Source organism: Mercurialis annua, linkage group LG5 (genome assembly GCF_937616625.2).
Source record: "Mercurialis annua linkage group LG5, ddMerAnnu1.2, whole genome shotgun sequence".
In the NCBI taxonomy this organism is placed as follows: domain Eukaryota; kingdom Viridiplantae; phylum Streptophyta; class Magnoliopsida; order Malpighiales; family Euphorbiaceae; genus Mercurialis; species Mercurialis annua.
This window is the reverse complement of record NC_065574.1, coordinates 15,042,151-15,064,895: the sequence shown is the minus strand read 5'-3', so window position 1 is coordinate 15,064,895 and position 22,745 is coordinate 15,042,151. Positions and strand designations below refer to the sequence as shown.

Sequence of the window (22,745 nt, the reverse complement as noted above, 5' to 3'; positions counted from 1 at the left end):
AAAATTGTTTAAATAATTCAATTTGATCAATTTGACATTTTATAATAACTTTGGGGAATAAATATAACTTTCATGACCTTATTTGGTTGGGTTTATTTTGTTACAAAAAATTCAAAAGGGTTCGATTCGTTATAACCTCAAAATGATGGAATTATATGTGTAATTTTCCCAAAAAAAGACTTAATTGTCTTAAAATCACAAATTTTAGTATCTTTTACAAATTTAGCATAAACTTTTAGTTTTTGCAATGTTGGGTACCAACTTTTGAAATTTTACAATTTTAAACCAGAAGTAATACTCCGTAAAAAAATTGGTGATGTAGACGCTGGAATAATGAGTATTCCAACAGCCACATTGGCATTTTTTGATTGAAATTTTGTTAGATTTTTCAAATTGCAAAGAGAATAATGTGATTTTTCATAGTTTAAATTGTCAACATTGAAAATTCATAATTAATCTTTTAAATTACCATCAACAATATTCTTCAAAATATCATGTCAATTAACAAAAATATTCGACCATGAATTCTATCAGATTTAAAAATAATATTCATACCACTGAATTACACATTAACACATATCCATGAAAATGAGAATGTGACAATATAAGCTAAGGCTAGCTGAAGGGGTACAAATTATTCAAATTCCCTACATACTACATTCTACAACACCTAAAAGCATGAACAAGAGCCGCTGTAACAAAATTGTTTAGCCAAGGACTCCATGTTTTTAGAACAGTAATCGCTCTTGATATATATCCAATGCTTGCATAACCTTCTCAACTAACTTTTTCCTGTGCAATCTATACCTGTGTACATTCACATTGTTAGATCACTTCAAATTACTCATGAGCGGTTTCGAACTAAGGAGCTCAGAAACCTAAATGACACGAAACACACAACAGAAAACGTGATTTCCCGTTAACAAAGGACGCAAAACGGCAATTTGTTTTGAATTGCAGAAGCGCGTCCTACTTGTTTCGTGTCGCAGGCCCTGCATTTCCATTTCTGAAACAAACTGGAAATGGTGAATCGTGGGCTGCTGTGCGTTTCCGTGCTTCTTAGCTTTCAAATGCAAATTTGTTAAGAGTAAAATGCATGGACTACATACTTGATTGCAGCTTCCAGTGGCCTCCTTGCTTCTGGCATAGTATCTGTTTGCGGTAAAACAATGGTTAGAAAATGTCAAATTCATCAAAGAAAAAGCATTTTTTCGTTATTATAGCAACAAATAGTGCTGCAATCTGTTAGTAACTTTTTCAACACGTGAAATGACACGGGAACCAATGATGTCATGTAATCAGTGAAAGTTGATGGCTGGATGAGGCCAAGTACTAGATTACCAAATGTGAATTCAGATACAGAACGTCTTTCAGAAAATCAGAATACTATCGATATCGAATAACTAGCCTAGAAGAGGGAAATATGCAAAGGCAGTTTACCTAGTAGTTGTTGATCTTCCTCAGAAGTCATGGGAAATCCTGCAAGTATCTGTTGGCATTCTTCTTGCAATTCTTTCACGGCTTTTCTTTCTATGCTCGGAAGAGGAGGCATGTCTCTGTCTGACCAAGTGGGCAGTGTTCTTGCTGCTGCTATAACTGCTCCATCAACAAAACTATCCGGCTTGCTTGTTAGCTCATCTGTAAGTAATTGTTTTGTTGCATAAACCAAAGTTCATCTCTTGGCCGTCAATATAGCTTTATGCAGAACAAGCATGAAGAACTTAAAGATTAAGGATATAGAGCCTACCGTTATAGTAATATTCTTCGGGAAGGCCAGTTATATTGAAGACTGACAAGAAAGAATCCAAATGAATGCGTGCATTGCCCGAGAACTGAATAACATCCCAAGGATTCTGCAATTTTTAGTGGATATGTATTATTAGTTTTTGAGGCTAAAGCTAGTCAATGCGAGATCTTAATTTATAAACACAAATCTTTAAAAACAGTAACAAAACTCTAAATCATGTCAGATAAGCCATTGGCTCAATAACTGCGAAGAGTTTCATTCATAATAAAAGGATAAAAACGTCTGATGCATGTTATGTAGGACCAATTCCATTCTACAATTAAATTGTTTAAATCAATAAGTTTTCTTGGATGTCTTGGAATACATCTACAATGATCTTATCTGAACCAAGGCCAAGCACATTTTTGGGAAAAGCAAAAAGAAAAAACAATACAGTAATTTTTGCTTTTGGCATGGAGTAAAGCTAGAAGCAAATTACCACTGACGACGAAAAGCCATATCTTTGCATCAACAGGTCATTCTTCTGTCCATTCATGTAATTCACAGTCATCTGCCGGAAAAAAAAAAGCACTTGACCTCAATTTATTGTAGAGCAAGTTTACAAGACTATACATTGCTATTAAAGAACTAACTAATACATCAAAGAAAGATGTCTATAGAAAGGTTTTTTACGTTGTAACTGAGATTAAATCATTTGAATCAGATGATTAAAGAATAATTGATCAAAATCAGTCTAAACCTTTACGTTTGAAGGCAGCAATAAGCTTTTTGCAGTTTGACAAGCAAGCAAAGTACTTTGTTTAGTCATTTTAGTTCATACCAACATTCGGTGAAAAAGAAGTGAAACTAGCAGAAAGGGTAAGTATAAAACCTACAAAGGCAGCAGAATCTCAGTAGATGCTTATTAATCAGTATATACGCCAAACAAAGTATTCTTCTTTGTTTTTAAATTTTCTGTAAGAAATGTGTTATATTATATTTTTATGCTACAGATACTTTACCAATATATCAACTGGTTCAAAATCAAGATTTTGGGACGTAAAAGTTAAACTGTACCTCCTCTCCTTTCTTAATTTGTTGACCAGCATTTATCATCACTTCAACCATTCGATCCTTAAATCGCCAATGGAAAAAACAGTTTGGTTCGAAGGAATGGTTTAGCATATCTGCAAGATATTCCCTATATTACCTGTTCATGTATCAAAGAAAACTAAAAATACAAATAACATCTAAAAGGGAAATATAGACTCCAGAAACCAGTATTCCAAAGAGAAGCAAACTTGTTGCCGGTATATCACTTATTCAGTCAAAATCCAAGAAAAGGGTAACGATGAGCTAATCAATCAGGTACGCTCAGCATGTATCTGTTGATTATCATGTCTATCTGTAATAATATCACGTTTTGCTTCTTATCAAAATAAGTATTAGAGAAATCTTGATACATGATTCATTTACTTTATACAACTTGCCTCGCAGTTCATCCTAAACTTTGTTACTTCCTCATGAATTCTATGTTAATGAATAATCATTTCAAGGGCGTTAATTTGAAGTGTAAGCCAGTAAAAAGCAAGAGAAATATTCAGTAAATTTTAGCTTACCATATAAAGTCAACAAGCAAGTGATATAAAGAACAAATGCATCATAAATAGTATCACATAGGCTCAATATGTCAGAATTTATCTATCCTACTAGCATCACCATCCTATGTCAATTTCTAGTACAAAAGGGAGTTATAGATATACCAAGCATGCTTTTGGATCAGTTAAAATTTTGAGACTTTAGTTCTTTTACCAAAGAACAGATACATCTAACTCCAGTGCATGAGCACATCTCTAGTATACGAGCTTTCATCAAGTTAAAATGCACAATACATAACCAATAAAATACACAAATATCACTGAAATTTAAATAGGCCGTGGGAAAAGGTAGCTGAGTATAATGTACTTAGAAAATGACATTGAGTACAAACAATGATGTAGCCATAGAAAAAAAATTTAGATAAAATTGATTGCCAGAAGACATTTTAGTTAGGGTTTTGCACTAGACCATTCTATTTAGGAAACTGTCTAAGGAATGTTAGAAATACAAGCTTACCAGCATAAGGAACTAACATGTTTGCATCTTGAACTAGAGCACCGACTCTCATTTGCATGTTAATGCAACGTGACTGCGCTATACTAACAGCCCAAATAAATCTTTCAGGGTCACGAGCTAGTCGCTTTATTTTGAGGGGAGCGCCTGAGTGCTGTGTGATTTAATACAGTAAATGTATGAAAAATATGTTAGAAGGGAAACATCAGTAGATACATGATAATTAGAATGGTTCAATTCATAAAAGAAGCAGACTTTCCATACCCAATTCTTTTCCCAAAATTCCAAGGCTCGGCGTTGCTGTTTTCTCATAATTGAAGCAAGATTCTGATCCTGCAACTCCATAAGGTCTTCCTATAACATAAATCAAGGCACATGAAAGAGAAACCTGTTGGTAATGATTGATAAACTACTTGACCAGAAACAAATCCTCTTAACTAGAAAGTAGCAGGAAATAAAAGGTTGAAAACTTGTAAAACATTTCTGGAAGTTGAGCTTATAGGCATATGTTATTTCAATTTACTAAAATGTAATGTTTGCAATTAAATAAAGGAAGACATTGCTATCAGACAAGCCTGCACCAGTAGTTAGCTTTAAGGACTGCTCTGAATCCACACATACATTTGGATTCTCCAACCGCCAAATCTTAACTTTTATAAAGGTGTGAAATTGGCGCCTCAAGATGATGGGGTAATAAGAGTTAAACCGAGTGTTTGTTTGCAAATCATGAGTCTCTGTGTCCATTATGCTCCAATTCTAATAATTTAAGACAGAAGTGAAAACAGAAAGTCTAACATTGTGATCTTCAAAGAAGATACAATATTGAGGACTGAATACGATATGTAACCACAATTACTTAAATTGGAATAGTGTTGTTTAGTGTCTCTAAAGGTTCAGAATAGGCAACGACAGATCTTAAAAGCTTCTAAATATGATTGAAAAAAGTAACAACATTAATTAGATAATAAAATCAAACAAGAAAAATAAAATTCCAAAATAAAATACTCAATAAGAGAATTCTATTGCATTGGTAAGTAAATGAATAAGTAGGCTTCAAAGATTAAGTCCATTGCAAATATGAAGCACGAGCCTCGGCTTCAAAGATTAAAATGGATTCCATAGTGTTTCTTACTCCTTCCAAATATCAGAACCTCAGATTTTAAGGCATAAGGGTAACATAATATAATAGAATCTAGCATGAAGATAATCGCTGGGTGATGGTGTAAACCTGATGTCATTCAGTGAAAGTAAAAGCTTACATATGAAAAGAATTGTAATCAATGTTTCAAATGCTTATAAGAAAAAGAAAAGTGAACATCAGTACTGGCATTTTGTACGCACCTCTGTAGCCAGAAGCAAGCTAGTGCACTCATCCTCACTGGGTAAGAAGTCACCATATAGCTGCCAAAAGTTTTCCTTGCAATCAAATGCAAATAAAAGAAGGCATGCCAACCTCAGGTCCCAATCTGTCTGGCATATATGGATTACCAGTGTAAGAAAAAGACTATGGGAAGAACTAATTGATATTGACATAACTAGCTATCTGTTCATCAACCAGATTGAAACGACAAAAGAGTAGATAAATTGTTGAAGTAATGACGGAATAGGAAAAGCATATAAAGAAGAAATGAAGATGAAGAGCAGTGGAGTAAGAATACAACTTTAAATTCTTGATGCTAAGAGATTTAGAAGTACCTCTGGATCAGTTGAGTTGATTATATCAAATATCGGATGACCCACTGGTATTATATCCGGAAAAAACATCCAAGGGGTTTTCTTGCTAATAGTTAACATTAACTCTAGAGGGATTTCCATGATCAACTGTTCAATCAAGTTCATAATAAGACAAATAATTAAGGAGGACCAACTTGAGAATTCATTTAACAATTAACTGGAGTAATAAAAAACATAAGATTAACTAAAGAAATAAAGACAATACGCTGCCAATTACACAAAGTAGAGTACAAAAATGAAGCAACTCACTCTAGCACGGCGAAGTGGTTCAACATCCTTAGAAGCATAGACCCCAAATCCATCTGGTCCTTCTTTAAATTCGACTCCATAAGCACGCATACTTCGAACATATCCTATCTTGTAGAAATCAGGATCTGCTGGCTCCAACTGTCAAAATAAAAATTAACAGCAATGATTCTTAATAGTCTCCATGTGCATGAGTGCGAATTCCTACAATATGGCTCTAAGAAATGCAAAAACCACATAGAATCTAACAAAACACAATTCTCAAAAGCTAGGTAGCACGGACACTTCACTGAATCAAAGTGTCCCGTTTCGAAAACGTTTCGGACATGAAACTTCATTTTTACGTAGGAAACCTTAAAATAACACTGTTTCGCCGTGACCGTTTCCGAGTGTCCCGTTTTCCCGTGTCCATGCTACCTAGCTCAAAAGCATTAAATGTAATTGGGAATTTGAACATTTTGGAAACCACTGAGTTGCTGAGTTATAAAGCAGTTTTCTTAAAGCAAAGCTACGTAGCATGGACAAGGGGAAACAGGACACTTGGACAAAGACACGGAGGAACGGTTTATTTTAAGGTTTCCTACATAAAAAGTGAAGTTCTGTGTCCGAAACTTCAAGTGCCCGATATGTTTCCTGTTGAAATAAGTGTGTGTGAACTCACTTTAGTGTGAAAAATTCAAAATAAGGAAAGTGCATTAAATTCCCACATTGCAATCAGAATAAGTGTTATTGAGCTATCATCACAGTGCAGTGGTGGCAGTATTGTTCGGTATCCTAGGGACGACGCGGTTGATCGTCAGCTTTGCACCTTCGAGCTGAGCCGCGAAACGTCTAAAAGAAAGTGACCTAGTCCGCGACTCAGCCTTTTCAGAATTCTAAGTTTCAACAGCAATTGTTCCAACATTTCCGAAACGGGACACCTTAATTGAATGAAGTATTCGGGCTACCTAGATACAAAGTCTTGAACTTTATTGAATTCTCTCCAATTGAATAACAGCTCATAATAAAGAAGGCGGGTTAGAAAGAATTATACCTGAGAGATAGAAGATTCCTCAAGTTGGGGAGGTTGAAGGAGAGGAAATGGAGGGGTTGCAACTGAAGAAGCTTTAATGCCTCTAACTCCATTATTTCTACTCTTACTGCTCAAAACACATCCGGGTCTTCCTGATAATCCAATTTTCAACTGTTTCATCACATCAAAAACTGATCAGAAATTGTGGTTTGCAGAAAAGAGTGGCATACAGAAGCTGGAACTGACCTGAGAGATGAAGAAACAGTGGGTGAGATGATAGGAAGGGGAAGACGCCATTAACTTTTATAAAATAGCAGCTCACTGCCTTATCCTCATGCTCACTTCTTTCTTTGAACTCAATATATAAAACTCTGTTCGACATGGGAATATGGTAAATTATCAAGAACCCCCTTGTGTTTTAGACTTGTTTTACAGTTTTATATTTTTTGAAACATTTTATAATATTTTAATTTTTTTTATTAAATTTATAGTTATTTTGGAAATATAAATAATTAATTTAATTTTTCAAAAAACGTTTTTGACAATTTACAGATAAAATAGAACACAAAATAAGTTGAGGGTCAAATTTTAACTTTTTAATCGAATTAACTAGCGGAAAAATTAACAGATGGGTGTAATAGTATATATGAGCGGAGCGGGTTTCAGGGGCGCTAGTCCAGTCTTATGGCTGACTTCGGATCTGGTGGGTTTTGAAAAATAATAGTGTTGCCACCCAACTCAGCAAGAAAATGGCTCTTATACCAAATAGACAATCTCACACGCTTATGGGTGAGATCATCGTGCATCGGATCAAAAACCAAATTCGTGTACACTATCAAAACTCCTATACTTGACTTATTAATCACATTAATTTAAAAAACATATCTGAAATATCTCATTTCAACATACAAAGCAGTTCATATGATAAAGTGCTGGAAAATAAACAAATCTGGAAAACTGGAAATGGGAAAGCTGAAAAACATGCATAACGCGCATATAACTCGGCCTGAACTGGCATGTGAGCATGTAGGAATCACTCCTAAACAAGCATCTAATTCCGGGGGTTTATACCATGTAACAGACAAAGGTGGATTTTATTTCATTTACATGCACAAAACCTAAACTGGATGTATACGCAAGACTGATTTTAGTCTATACAACATCTAATTATATTTTCATGATAGTCCTAAGATTTTCAGGTGATTTACTGGATTTAGAGCTAATAAACGCGATTATTTTATTTAGTCTGTTAACTGGTGGATCTGGACATGCTTGGAAAACAATAAACAATGTAAACATGCTCATATACAGTTGACATATATATAAGGTTAGAAATAGTTCTAATTCTTGAAGATCTAGAGTGTCTGGCAATTGTCTGTCATCTATCTATCTATGCGATCAGATTTTAGATCCGAGCAGATAACAAAAGTTTTTTGTCTTGTCGATACAAGTCTTTTGTTCAAACCGAGATCAATTCCGAGTTCAAACGAACCGAGAATTTGATCTGGAAGTTTCCGGCCTGATGGGATTGAGCTTCGAAGCCTATGATGATGTGGCAATCTACTAGATCTGACATGGCAGGATGATGATTACTTGGATGGATCCGAAAAATTACAGAAATAAAACTCTATAACTATTACAAGTTCATGGTCTCAAACGGAGCCCAACTCCGAGTACAAGCGAGCCTATAAACTAAAAAAAGAAGACTACGTCTACAAACTGAAAGATATAGAGAAGGTCTAAGATGAAGAAAGTCGGCGCCAGAAAAAGTGGCAGCAACACCATATATTTGTGGTGGCGGCGCCACTTTTTCCTGATTCGGGGCAATTCGTCGACGGTTTGAGATATAAACTGGTTGTATAATTTTCAAACTTGTTATTAATCTTCCAAAGAGAAAACACTAGATATTCCAAATTCTTTGATCCAACTGTTGGGATGGAATCATTTAGTAGAAACTTCAATTTGGAAAAGAGAAAAACAATATAAGTTAGAAAATTGAAAAAAGAAAAGAAAATAATACTAAAACTAAAAATAAATGATAAGAATCATTTATTTATGGTAAGAGAAGAAAATTTAAGGGGTGCGGGTGATTTTGGCTATGAAATGCCCAAAATCATCCCATGCGGCGCTGGATGTGCTTGGAGTTGTTAGGATCTACAAGCTAGAGAGCACGGAAACAGAAACGGAAAACGGACACGAAGAAATAATATTTTTTTTAAAATGAAGGACACAAAACGTGGAGAAAACTTATAAATAATAATAAAATAAAAATATATTTATAATCTTAAAAATTATAAAATGTTATATATATATGAAATTTTATTTATACATTTATGCCAATTAATAAAAAAAAATCAAACATAATTAAACCCAACAAAAATAAGAAGATAACTTTTATTGTAGATAATACAAACAATAAAAATTGTAGATAATTGATTTAAAGAAATTATTTGTTGAGAAATTTTTAACTTTTTTACAACTATTTAATTTTTCTATTTACAAAAACGACCCGAAACGTTTATGTATGAGTTTTCGAGAATTTAAAAGAGTTTCCGGTTTCCGAAACATTTTCGAAACGGTACATACAATTTTGTCAAAGTTTCCATGCTTCTTAGTTTACAAGAGAAGGAAGATGGGGAAGAGGGGGGATATGAAAACGAATTGACATTGAAGTGGGGTCAAATATTTTCTACATAATCAAATTTTCAAATTATTTTAAAAAGAATACTGAATTTTAATTTATTTCATTAAAATAACCAAACTTAATTTTTTCTTTTATTAAAGTTTTTTTTTATCTTATGACCATTAAACTTAAGAATATCTATCACATTGACAAACGTTACCAAATTACATATTTTATTTTAAAATGAATATTAACTTACAAAGATATTCTCTAAATATTTTAATTTGAATAGGCACATCATTAAAATTAGATCACAAATACCTTTTTAAAACAACAAAAATTAATGTTTGATAACTTTTTTGAAATAAAACTAAAATTTGGTTTAAAGTAACTTAAAAAATCAGCGACCTCAATAATGTATTTAAACCCATCAAAGTCATTATAAATGGTAATGCTACAAACAATAATCACAAGAAGTAATTCAACTTGGCAGGCATAAATAACATCTCTTACTCCAGGCAACTGCAGAGCCTGGTGGCTAAACCAAAATACAGATGTGGATTAACCATTTTGTTCAAAGACAAAAATGGTTTACCTCAGACCGGAATTGTTTCGCAGAAAATGTTCTTCCATATGTTTACCTTCCAGATTCATGGTTGATAATAGTACATGAAAAAATGTCTGCCAAAAAGAAGCTGCAAAATCATACGGTCCCATCCGTTGGACTGTTGGGCAGCTGAAGTATGCTTCAAATTTCAATATATTCCCGCCAACGGATTATGGAAAGAGTTATCTCTACATTTTTGGCATACTTCCTGTGCATATTCGAGCAGAATGAAAAAATGAGAACGGAATGAGGAAATACAAACACAAATCATAACCCAACTGCCAAAAAACTAAAATTATAAAATTAAGGAATGAAAAAGGAGAATGGAAAAATGGCACTGTCAATCTATGTTACACAGAAATGAGAAACGCTCAAACCGGATAAATGCTGCAAGACGAAACAATAAAATGGCCAAATGGCAATTCTTAAAAGACTAAGTTACAAATATAAAGTTTTAGAGTGAAAAACGGAAACTAAATGCTAAAACATACCACTCCATAAGTTCTGGTGCAACACATATGTCAACAATCATTAGTGCCATTCAAGTCCAATAACTAAGAACAACAGGTTAGAGATACAGATGAATGGGTTTGCTACTCTTTTGATATATGAATACAATGTGAAAACCTGCACGTTACAATGAGGAAGACAAAATTAGGAATCAAGATATTATAAATTAGAAATTTGATGTAGAATTGCACAAAGGAAGCGAGAAGTAATACCTAAACATTCTTTGAATGGCACGATACAGCTGCTAAAATAGAAGAACTCGTAAAGGAAAGGAGGAACATAGATTCTCTTGAAGTCGCATTGTACTCTAGAGGAACAAAAGACAGAAACAAAACAATAATAAACTGTCGAAAACAAAAACCTGAAAACATATATAGCATTTATAGTATGCAAAACAACTGTAAATCGAATTCCGACGTCATTAGGAAACTATGACAATCCTAAATTTAATATTCTAGGATAGAATTTATGCAGAACTTGAACATACAATTTACAATAAGGAGGAAAACACCAAGCATGAAATCAAAGCCAGAGGCCTTGGAGTTGGAAATAGCATGCTAAACCAATTGCGGCAAGAGAAAGACAACTGCCCTAAACATAAGGAGCGTGAATGAAGTACATGCTGATTTCCCAAAAAACTAAATAGATCAGAAAATTACTAAACAGATACATGTATTTAAATACAATAACGTACATTCTACAAAGGCTTCAAAGAAGAAACAAAAATCAAGATAACATTTGAATAAGAAAAGAGAAGGCATTTTACTGCATAATAAATTCTGATGACAGATTAAGCTTTTGTGCTTGAGATTTTTTACTTTATCACATGATGCTTTCTAAACTAGACATCAGTTTTAACTACTTCATCAAATGCACTCCAATCCATGAGCTCGATTGAGTATAAACAGGACCATAATTCACACTTAAACAGCTGAAGAAAGAAAAATAGAAGAATATGTTGTAAAATATTTTAATATAAGGAAAACTATACACCACCAACAATAAGAAACAATACAGAGGTAACTGAGTTTAACAAACCAGAAACTTCTCAGCTAGGTAGCACATACACGGACACGGCGAAACGGTGTTATTTTAAGTTTTCCTATGCAAAAAATGAAGTTTCATATCCGAATTGTCAAGTGTCTAAAATGTTTCCGATGCGGGACATGTTGATTGAATAAAATGTCAGCTACCTAGCTTCTTAGTATTGCTCTTTCAAAAGTTGTACAGTAGCAGACTGAATATCATTCATTTACAAACAATCTTTCTCTCCAACATGACAAAGGCCAAAAATCTACCTAACAAAGTGTACTGATAATCAAATATTCAAAAATTCAAATAAGTTAAGCTAAGTAAATAAACTTCAGATTTCAGATAAACTAAAACTCAAGAACAGAATACCAATGAGTTATAGTTCAAATGAAATAAACTTCTGCTAGATTGTGAGTTAAACTGAGTCTACCTGTTCCTACTCTGTCCAGTTGCCAATGATATTATCCAACAAATCTCTAACTTTAACAATCCCATCAACCCCACCATTAGCACAAAAGCACAAAGCTTTATCCAATTCCAAACCCTCCTTCACTCTAGCCTCCATCAACATCTTCCTAAAAACCCTTCTCCTCAACCCATCTCCAGGAACAAACCCCACACCAACCATATCCCTCAAAACCCTCAAACCATCCACCACCAAACCCAACTCACAAAACCCATCAACCAAACCCAAAAAAACAATCTTTTCCACTTTACAAGGAGACCCAGGTCGAGTCATCCATTGATACACTTTAAACGCCTCTTTTACCCTCTTCTTTCTAACATAGGACATCACAAGCATGGTTGTGATGGGTGTGAGATGGTTGTGGGCTTGTGGGGAGTGTCTGAGAGTGGTGAGGAGCGACATGGGTTGGGTCATGTCGGGTTGGGAAGTGAGTGAGTGGACGAGAATTGAGAGAGAGATTGAGCTGTGTGGTGGGTTTGTGAGAAGGGCAGTGGTTGTTAAGTGGGTTGCTGTTGTTAGATTGTCTGAGAGACATAAGCGTGGGATTAGGAGGTTGATTTTGGTGAGTTCTTGGTTTGTTAGTTTTAAGGTGGTGGTGGTGGTTTGTAGTTCTTGAGTTGGACATAGTAATGGTATTGAAGTGTAGGATTTTTGTTGTATGAAAGATGGGAATTGAAGGAGGGGTTTTGCATGTTTGAGGGACTTCATTTTCATCAATTTTGTTAGCAATTCCATCAGCAAGAAGAAGCAGAGTCGAACAGTTTGCATTTTCCATGTGTGGAATACTTCAAGTATAATAATTTGTAATCACCATCGCATCTGCTCTCGTAGCTCAGTTGGTTAGAGCACCCGTTTAGTAAGCGGGAGGTCTTGAGTTCGACTCTCAACGAGAGCATTCTTTTTCTTTTTTGTTATTTCTCTTTTTATTCATATTCTTCAGTGAAAGCTGTTGTCGACTACTAGCTAGCTTCTTTTGATTCATGTGCGGTTCTAGGAAATTCAGAAATTTATAATAGATTTTCGATTGACTTTTAAAATGAAATTTCAATAATCGTATCGGTTCGATTTGAGAATTTTATTTTGTAGTATGGTTCAATTTGAAGATCTGATTCTAATGGTTCGATATATCAGTAAGATTTAAAATCACTAAAACCACTACACTATTTTAAAATAAATTTATTATTAACTATATACTGTAAAATTACATAAATATCGTATTACAATCAAAATATTTTTACTTCTTTACTAGTCAAAGATAAATGACAACTAATGACATTTATAGATGTCACATCTATAATCCAATCGATATCTTTCAATAAAAAAAATTCAATTTCATTATAATAATTAAAAAATTAAAATTCCGTCACAATGTCGTCATATCCCATCTGACGGATTTTTCCCGTCATAAAATTCTGTCACAAATAGCAGGTTTTTTTGTAGATAAAGTAAATACTAATGACATAATATTCGAATTAATATTTTTTTACATTTAATAATTATGAAGAACCAGGACACATGCCTCTATAAGAGAATGACAATCTCAAAAAAAAAAATGCTATCTTAGTTACACCCATATTGAATATATTATTATCTGATCAATTTTAGCTTTATTTATAAAAAGAATAATTCAACTACAAAAATAAAATAAATTGAAATTATATAAAAAAAAATAATTCAAATGTAATGATAAAGAAATTAAAATTGTCCAACTTATTTTTCCATATAACAAAAGAAGAAGGAAATAATAAAAAAACTATTATGCTTTCAGCAACTTAATGTTTGAGCTTTTGTTTTCCTTCAATAGTCAAAACTCAAAAGTAGCTCGCAACATTCCTCAGCAATACTGTTGATGAATTCATACGACTTGCCCCATTCTTCACAGAAATTCTTGTGTGAACTTAATTCGCCACGTAGGATTATAAACTATCCATTAAATACATGACACGTGGCGTTATTAAATGTTGTATCCAATTAATAAATATCACATTAATTAATAACATTTTAATTACAATTAAATGCACTTTATTAATTGGATACAACATTTAATAACGCCAAGTGTCAGGTATTTAATGGATAGTTCATAATCATACGTGGCGAACTAGGTTCACACAAGTTTCATAATCTTCTCCCCATCCACTTGGTCCGAATAGATATTCTAAATGATCAAAAATTTGTTCACATTGAGGATCGAGTTTGGCGTTCCAATCGATTTGATCAAGGTACTTAAATGGATTTGGCGCTGGCAGTATACTTGGCAACTTAAAAAATTGACAATAAAATCGGAACTTGGCGTCTTCGAATGACTCCTTCGCTCCCAAATCATCCCACAACAAAACGTTATCATGATGATAATGCGACGCGTATTCCTTGCGCTGCACGAAATCTTTCCACTCCATTCCGCCAACTTTCGAGCAAAATTTGATCTCCCAGTCAGGAAGAACAGTAGGATTACTTGTCGAGTGACTCTTACTAGCATGAGTACTTTGGTTTTTTGTCGATCGATGGAGCCACTCGTCTTCTCGTATGATGAGGCGAAGTATTTCTCGATCCTCAATTCTTGCAAGCTTTCTACCGTTTTTTCTACGTTTCTTCTCTATGTCCTTGGTGCTGAATTCCACGACGGAATCAGAATCATCACCATCATCATCATCATCAGAATATTGTTCTATATCAGGCTGTGCATGCGCTGAATGAGTTTCTAGGGTTTTAGTTTTAACAACACCAACTTTGCAGTGTTTTTCACGTACTGTATTTTTCAGGGTCTTGTATTTTGCGTCAGTCGGCAAGCTTTTGGTAAGTTGCTTTCTTGAGGCCATGGATATTTGATTTGCTTTAGAATTCATGGAAATTGATCTCTGTAGAACCATAAAAGCAAGTGATCATGTATTTATAGCACTTGCTTTATTACTTTTTACTATTGGGATTAGGATCTCCTACTCAAATTCGGCTAGAATTTCTAATTTCCCACTCTACTAGTACTTACGGAATCCATTCAATTTAAAAAGATGTCACGTCGCCACTTAATGAAAATAGATAATTATTTGCTAATTAGGTTAATACCTGTGAGTTACCCGCAGCAAGATTAAATAATTTTATGTTTTAAATATTTTTGGTTTAGGTAATTATTTTATTTTAATTTTTTTCTTAAGCTATTATTTAATATAATAGTTGAAACAAATAACTCTTTATCGCCCGCACACACGGGTTTGATCTAATGGTTTAAATCTCAGCCATCTGCGCCAAGCTTGCGGGTTGAAATCTCGACTACGTCCTTTTTTTTCAAATCCGGGTGTCGCCTGATTAACAAAAGACGCAAGTGATAAATGGGAAATTCATGGAAAGTTACAATCCCTACCACGAATAACAGGGCCTCAAGGTCGGCTAGTGAGACGATGGGGGGAGCCGACAAGAAATTCCATCAATAACCGATCGGTTTGATTCTTTAGAACAACTCGATGAATTTAGTAAATCTTTAAAAATAGAGTGGCTGGGTTGGATTGTTGTTGGCCATTATAGCCTGCAAAATTTACCATATATGTGAACTTGCAAGCGGTCCACGTTCCGGGATTTAACAATGTGTTTGCACCAAAATTAAAAATATGGCTAAAAGTCCATTAAGCCCATATTCTTTTTCAAAAGATAGAAAAGACTGTGAATAATTGGCCAAGGTTGACTGCAGAAGTTAATTTCCAGAGGTCGACTATTTGACTCAAGAAGTTAATTTCCAGAGGTTGACTCATTTGATTCCAGAAGTTAATTTCCAGAGATTGACTCATTTGACTCCATAAGTTAATTTCCAGAGGTTGGCTCCAGAAGTAAATTTTCAGAAGTTAATTCCAGAGGTTGACTCATTTGACTCCATAAGTTTAATTTCAGAGGTTGACTCTAGAAGTTAATTTCTAGAAGTTAATTCCAAAGGTTGACTCAGTTGATTTCAGAGATTGATTTCAGAGGTTGACTAGTAATTCCTTAGGAGATTCAGAAGGCCCAAGTCCATTTTCAGAAGGATAAGCCCATGTTTAAAGTGACCATTAAATTATATTTTAAATGGTCCATAAGCCCAAGAAAATTATTTTCAGAAGAATAGAAGTTAAAAAGCACGTGCAGAAGCAATATAGACATGATTGACAGTTCCTGAAGGTGGGGAAGAACGTGTGCAGTTGAAAGATGAAATAACAGTTTTCAAATGATAAAAGCTATAAATAAGAGAAGAGCAGCCAATTTGAAGCCCTCGATCAATCATCCAAAAAACCAGCCCGACGGCAAAAAACACTCAATTTCAGCAATTTCAGTTTTCTTTAATCAGTAAAGAACTTTACGATTGAATTACTCTATTCTCTACTCAAACACTTGTACTTTCATTTTATTCAATTAGTAAACACATTTACAGTTGAATTTTTTTCGATTTTAGCATTACTTGTTAGAGTACTTGTTATAAGGTTAACCAAGTCTCAATTGCTTGTTTAAGAGGAAGTTTACATTTGGAATCCGCTTTCTGGCACGCCCGCATTCACACACACACTTGTTGTTACAGTTGTTCACCACAAACGCAAAACGCCAGTAACACAATGATAGCGAGTTCTCGTCACAAAAGAAAACAATTTATTTCACTAAATAAAAATATAAAAAGTAAAACATATCATACTCTATATAAAAAATAATTATATTATTTCATAGTTTCATAACCAACACGGTTTATGAATATTTTTAATTAAGATACACTTTTGAAATTGTATTATTTCAAACATTAATTAGTTAAATTTAAAATTATTTTCATAATCTATAAACAAATATCAAAAACTCTTCAATTTTCATAAATTATAAATATCATTAGAAACTCCTCAAATCCTTAAATTTCAAAGAAAGTTCTCATATTTCATTACTATTATAATTAATGAAAGCAATGAAAAACATAATAGAAGTGTTTGCACCAAAATTAAAAATATGTCTAAAAGGCCATAAAAGCCCATATTCTTTTTTCAAAAGATAAAAAGAATACTGTGAATAATTGACTTAGGAGGTTGATTTTCAAAGGTTAATTTCTAGAGGTTGACTAATTTTTACCCGAGAGGTTGATTTCCAGAGGGTGACTTCCAGAGGTTGATTTTTAGAGGTTGACTTCTAGAAGGTGATTTCCAGAGGTTGACTAGTTATTCCTAAGAGATTCAAAAAGTCCAAGTCCATTTGCAGAAGATTAAGCCCAAATTTGAGATGGCCATTAAATATTAGTTTAAATGGCCCATAAGCCCAAAAAGTCCATTCCAGAAGAAAAGAAGTTAAAAAGCACGTGCAGCAGAAACAAAACACGATTGACAGTTCTTGAAAGTGGGGAAGAACGTGTGCAGTTAACAGTTTTCAAAGGAAAAATCTATAAATAAGAGAAGAGCAGCCAATTTGCAACCCCCGATCAAATCCAACAAAAACCAGCCCAAAGGCAAAAACACTCAACACTTAGCTAGGGGTGTAAACGAGTTGGGCTACTCGTGAGTTACTCGAGATCGACTCGAAAAAAACTCGAGATCGGCTCGAAAAATTCGAGCCGAGCTCGAGCTCGAGCTCGAGTAGCTTCATCTCGAGCCGAGCTCGAGTATCAATTAGTGAGGCTCGCGAGCCTAAACGGGTCTAAACGAGCTTGTATTAAAATAACAATAATAATTTTTATTATCATTATATTAAAATTTTACACCTCAAAATTTAGGTATGCATCATAAAAATTGGTTAAATTGCATAATATATAGTAAAAAAATAATTGAAATACAACAAATTTGATTTTTTAATTATTTTTTTTATTTTTATATATTCAACTCGAGCTCGAGCTCGAGCTCGAGTAGCTCGAGTGTTGTTCGAGCTCGAGCTCGAGCTTCAAAATTTAAGCCCGTTCGAGCTCGAGCTCGAGCTCGAGCGTGTAAAACACACTCGAGCTCGAGCTCGAGCTTGGCCTAACTCGGGCTCGGCTCGGCCCGTTTACACCCCTACACTTAGCATTTCAATTTTCTTCAATCAGTAAAGAACTTTACGATTGAACTTCTGCAATTTCTACACAAACACCTGTACTTTTATTTCATTCAATTAGTAAACACATTTACTGTTGAATTTCATATTTTCTATTTAAGTTCTTAGCATTACTCGTTGGAGTACTTGTAATAAGGTTAACCAGACCTCAATTGCTTGTTTAAGAAGTCAAGTTTTTACAAATTAGAATCCGCTTCCTGGCACGCCCGCATTTCACGCATTTGTTGTTAACAAACGCAAAACGCCAGTAACAATTTTTGGCACGCCCAGTGGGACACTAAGAGTTATGGCTAGAACTCGAAGTGAAAAAGGAAAAGATGTTATTGTATCCCAGGATACAGTGGATGATCCTACTACTACAAATGTAGGACATGGAGACTATGTGGCTCACATGGTCAGAAGCATTGAAAAAGAAAATTTGCCTCTAGGAGAGGCGAGTGATGATGTGCCTCCTGGCTTTGGAGAGCAACAGACACCAACTCGGCAAAATTCTGAGCCAAGATTGGTAGAGGCTTTAGACATGCTGTCAAAAGCCATGTTAGACATGAAACACACTCAGGCTAGCTTTAACCAAGCACAAGCCGAGTTGACCAAGAAACATGAGGTGATGGATAAGAAGCAGTTCGAAATGGAATGCTACTTGGCAGAATTGATAGTTGCTGTCAAAGTGTCATCTCATGGTGGTGATGTACCAGAGGCTGTTAATACGGCCAAACAAGATCCTAAGGGACACGGGGGGCAGCCATCTGGAGGAATCCAGGAGATTGGGAGCACTAGTCATGTGCCAATCTTAAACCCGCCCTCTGGAGAAAGGTACGTTCCTCCTCACAAAAGAGATGAACCTGTGCATTTTAATTCTTTTAAAACTAATAATCAAACTGGCCGGAATTCCAGGCCATTTAATGCAGGTGCTAATTGTCCGACTTCGGACGACCTAGAGGTTAATCAAAATTTTCCTCAACCTCTGGGCACTGGGGGCAATTACATGCCCCAAGAGAGAAATCAGCCTCAGGTGCCACCCCAACCTCTGGGAAGGCAACTGGACATGGAGGCTGTAAGAGAAGCAATTCAGGAGTTGTATGGTCCAGGTCTAAGGCAGATTGACCGACCGCAATTTCACAAGCCTTATCCAGACGTTATTGACAGGGAGAATCCTTACCCTAGAGGCTATAAAATTCCTAACTTCTCTTTATTCTCTGGAGAGGATGGCCACTCCACCATTGAGCATGTGGCGAAATTCACAATTCAATATGGGGTCTTGGCCAACCTAGATAACATTGCAAATTTCAAGCAGAGATTATTTCCAAATTCTTTAACAGGTACTGCCTTTACTTGGTATGCTACTTTGCCCAGGAACTCAGTGCTCACATGGCAGGAGATGGAGAGGCTTTTCCATACTCAATTTTACCGTGCAAAGCCAGAGGTTTGTATAGCAGAATTGTCAAGAGTTTCTCAAAGGTCGCGAGAGGATGCCGACATGTATATACACCGCTTCAAAAGAATGAGGAGCAGGTGTAAGATTGTCCTCCCAGAGACTGAATATGTGAAAATGGCTCAGAGGGGCTTAGATATTGAGCTCCGGAAAAAGTTCCAGGGGATGGAATTCAGGGACTTTTATGAGTTAGCAGCCAATGTCTCTGAATATGAAGAACTATTGAGGGAGGAAAGCCACAAGAAGAAGGTGGCAATGGGCACTTACTATCAGGAGGTGGGAGCATATGAAACCGCAGTAGCCGACCTCACGGCCACCGGTTCATGTACCTGCCCTATGTTGGTTAAAAAGCACATGATGGCTGGAAAAAACAACAAAATTCCAATGCCCAACCTCTGTACACTTTTGAGGTATCAAAAACTGAAGAAATTTTTAATTTTCTATTGAAAGAGAAGTTCATTACTCTACCTCTTGATCATAAAATGCCTTCAAAGGAGGAGTTGAAAGGCAGAGAGTATTGCAAGTTCCACAACTCCTGGAACCACTCAACCAATTCTTGTTGGGGGTTCAAAAATATTATACAGGATAGGATTGCCAAGGGAGTTTTGAAATTCCCAGAAAAGAAAGAGGCACTTGTAATAGACGAAGATCCTTTCCCAGCAGTGGCGTCTGTGAATGCCAGTGACCTTTCAGAGCTTGACTTGAGGTTGTTGCTGGACATAAAGAGAAAGCTCAGGATCAGAGAACAAAATGATCAAAGAATTGAAAGGGAGAGGAGATTAGAGGTGAAGCGAGATTACAGAGGAGAGAGAAGGCAGGTATCTGGTTCTAGAAACCCTAATAATTTTGTTTTTACTAACCGTCCTCCTTTAAAAAAGCAAAACAGGGCCTCTTACTATCAAAGAAGGCCAGAAAGGCATGTCTTCCCAGAAAGGCAATCCTTCGTGTGGAAGAGGGAGGAACAGCCAAAAGCTCCTTTGGCACCTAGGGAGGAAAAGCCAAAAGCTCCCTTGGCACTTAGAGAAAAACAGTCAGAGGTTCCTCCCACCTTTGAAAACCGAAAGAAAGAACAAAGATTTGTGGCACACCAATTATCACAAGAAGTTTCCGCCTCCACTTACAAGAACTCAGAAGAGGAGGCGCCAAAGGTTGAGGGCTGCTGCAAGAAATGAGTGGCAGTCCAAACACTTGGAAAACCTCAGAAAAAGTGTGGAGAAAAAGGGGTCAAAAGAAATCTTAATCGAGAAGGAGCAACTTGGAAGCCAAAAATCTTCTGAGGCAGTGGAAGTGAAAAATAAACTTCCCACGTGCCTTCGAAGAAGGAAATTTCAGACATGGAGTTGGAAGCTTTTCTTGAAGGGGAATTTGCAGGAGATGGCATGAATTTAGATGACCTCCTAGAAGATGACATGGAGCTGGATGATCTTGTGGATGAGGAGATCCTAAAAGAGGGCATGAGGCTAAATGACCTCTTGAAAGAGGATACTGATGATACTCCACCAGTTAAGGAAAGCGGCAAATTTCAGAGGAGATCTCTAGAAAATGGTGATTCAGAGTCGGACACAGAAGGTGGGAAGCAAACCTCCATCAAAGTGGGTGAAATCGAAATCCCCCTCACTTGCAATGCTTTTACTCTGATCTTGCCAAAAGATTTTAAAGGTCCAGATGTGCATGGAAACTCAGATGAGGATGAGGTAGAGGAAATTCAAAGGGAGGAGCCTAAATTTACAAAGGATGAGTGTCGCAGTCAGGTTATATACAAGAACCAACTGATGGAGGGCCAAAGAGGGTAATTTTTGATAAACCAGCAGAGGCAATGACCAAACACATCAAGCCTCTGTATATTAAAGCTCACTTCAATGGCAGGCCAACCTCTAGGGTCTTAATTGATAATGGATCGGCAGTCAACATCATGCCATTCAAAATGCTACACCTTCTAGGAAAAACTACATAAGACCTCATTTCAACAGAGGTTAGTGTGTCTGCCTTTACTGGAGAACTTACAAAAACTATTGGTGTTCTCCCAGTAGAGGTAACTGTTGGAAGCAAGACTTCTCTATCTGCTTTCTTTGTGGTGAATTCCTCAGCCAGCTATCAAGCTCTTTTGGGACGAGATTGGGTTCATGCTAACTGGTGTGTGCCTTCATCTCTGCATCAATTCTTGCTCTTTTGGAAAGGAAATGAGGTGGAGGTGGTATGGGCAGATACAAAACCATTCACCACTGCCACCAATATGGTTGAAGCCCGTTATTATGATTCATGTGTTGGCCCCATTAAGTTCACTGGAAGAAATAAAAAGGGCCAACCAAAAGAGAGCAAACCTCTGGAAATTCATGAGGAGGTCAAAAAGAAGGCAGAAGAAATTTTGGGATCAACGGCTATTGTCCCTTACAACAAGCCGTGCTCCTCAATCATAATCGAAGAAATTAATGATTAAGCTCACCTCTAGTGAGTTTGCAGCAGCTGCATCTGCTATCTTAAAAGAACGTATGCAGTACATTATGGAAGGAATCATGGAGGAAAATAACTTGGCAGAGGTTCTAGATGCTGAAGTAGTTTATGAAGAAGAAGAAGTTTCTGAAGATCATGAGATTGTCTTGGAGGAGCTAGAACAGGCACCTCCTTGGATAGATGATGAAGACATTCATGTTAGAGAGGAGTTAGAAGAAGTGAATCTTGGAACCTCTGAGGAACCTCAGGTAACCTTTGTTAGTAAAAACCTAGAGGTTGGTTTAAAAACAAAATTAAATGTACTCTTGCAGGAATACAAAGATTGTTTTGCATGGCAATATTATGATATGCCGGGGTTAAGCAGGACATTGGTAGAACATCAGCTTCCTATTAAGCCTGAGTTTCAGCCATACCGCCAACCTCCAAGAAGAGTGTCAAAAGAAGTCGAATTAAAGGTAAAAGAAGAGATTGAAAAATTGTGTAAAGCAGGCTTTATTAGGCCTGCTAAATATAGTAATTGGTTGGCAAATGTTGTTCCAGTAGTTAAAAAGAATGGAAAACTTAGAATATGCATAGACTTTAGGGACTTAAATGAAGCAACTCCTAAAGATATTTATGCCATGCCAATTACTGACACTCTTATTGATGCTACAGCTAATCATTCTCTTTTATCTTTTATGGATTGTTTTGCTGGATATAACCAGATTATGGTGGCTAAAGAAGACATTTCCAAAACGGCATTTAGATGTCCAGGATCTATTGGGACATTTTAATGGGTGGTC

The 22,745-nt window shown here is 35.7% G+C and overlaps 2 protein-coding genes and 1 non-coding gene across 5 annotated transcripts; 1 reads left to right on the top strand and 2 right to left on the bottom strand.

Moving 5' to 3' along the window:
* Window positions 1-513: 513 nt before the first annotated feature.
* On the bottom strand, window positions 514-7,226 carry LOC126682652 (protein PLASTID TRANSCRIPTIONALLY ACTIVE 14). Its single transcript, XM_050378392.2, has 13 exons — window positions 7,077-7,226; window positions 6,852-7,001; window positions 5,822-5,959; window positions 5,534-5,659; window positions 5,180-5,308; window positions 4,103-4,192; window positions 3,842-3,992; window positions 2,804-2,913; window positions 2,226-2,297; window positions 1,748-1,853; window positions 1,441-1,638; window positions 1,110-1,152; window positions 514-807 (listed from the first exon to the last, which is right to left on the bottom strand). The coding sequence occupies exons 1-13, from the start codon at window positions 7,125-7,127 to the stop codon at window positions 729-731; spliced, it is 1,443 nt and encodes a 480-aa protein (XP_050234349.1). The 5' UTR covers window positions 7,128-7,226; the 3' UTR covers window positions 514-728.
* Window positions 7,227-9,845: 2,619 nt separating this feature from the next.
* Window positions 9,846-12,851, bottom strand: LOC126683089 (uncharacterized). 3 transcript variants are annotated; one of them, XR_007641600.1, is made up of 4 exons: window positions 12,033-12,851; window positions 10,783-10,877; window positions 10,552-10,687; window positions 9,846-10,268 (listed from the first exon to the last, which is right to left on the bottom strand). XR_007641600.1 is itself a non-coding variant. In XM_050378918.1 (2 exons), exon 1 carries the CDS (start codon window positions 12,834-12,836, stop codon window positions 12,039-12,041), a length of 798 nt encoding a protein of 265 aa, XP_050234875.1. In that variant the 5' UTR covers window positions 12,837-12,851; the 3' UTR covers window positions 9,846-10,268; window positions 12,033-12,038. The 3 variants fall into 3 exon arrangements, 1 of the variants encoding a protein (XP_050234875.1); XR_007641601.1 differs by lacking the exon at window positions 10,552-10,687; XM_050378918.1 differs by lacking the exons at window positions 10,552-10,687; window positions 10,783-10,877.
* Window positions 12,852-12,889: 38 nt separating this feature from the next.
* On the top strand, window positions 12,890-12,963 carry TRNAT-AGU (transfer RNA threonine (anticodon AGU)). Its single transcript has one exon. It is a non-coding gene; the product is annotated as a tRNA-Thr (tRNA).
* Window positions 12,964-22,745: the final 9,782 nt, after the last annotated feature.

Bases quoted from the DNA above. Each gene is read 5' to 3' on its own strand.
- LOC126682652 (XM_050378392.2), bottom strand. From the start codon at position 7,127: ATGGCGTCTTCCCCTTCCTATCATCTCACCCACTGTTTCTTCATCTCT. The intron at 2,298-2,803 runs GTACAGTTTAAC...TTTTTCCGGCAG, and splicing joins AAATTAAGAAAGGAGAGGAG to ATGACTGTGAATTACATGAA. The intron at 808-1,109 runs GTATGTAGTCCA...GAATGTACACAG, and splicing joins CCACTGGAAGCTGCAATCAA to GTATAGATTGCACAGGAAAA.
- LOC126683089 (XM_050378918.1), bottom strand. From the start codon at position 12,836: ATGCAAACTGTTCGACTCTGCTTCTTCTTGCTGATGGAATTGCTAACA.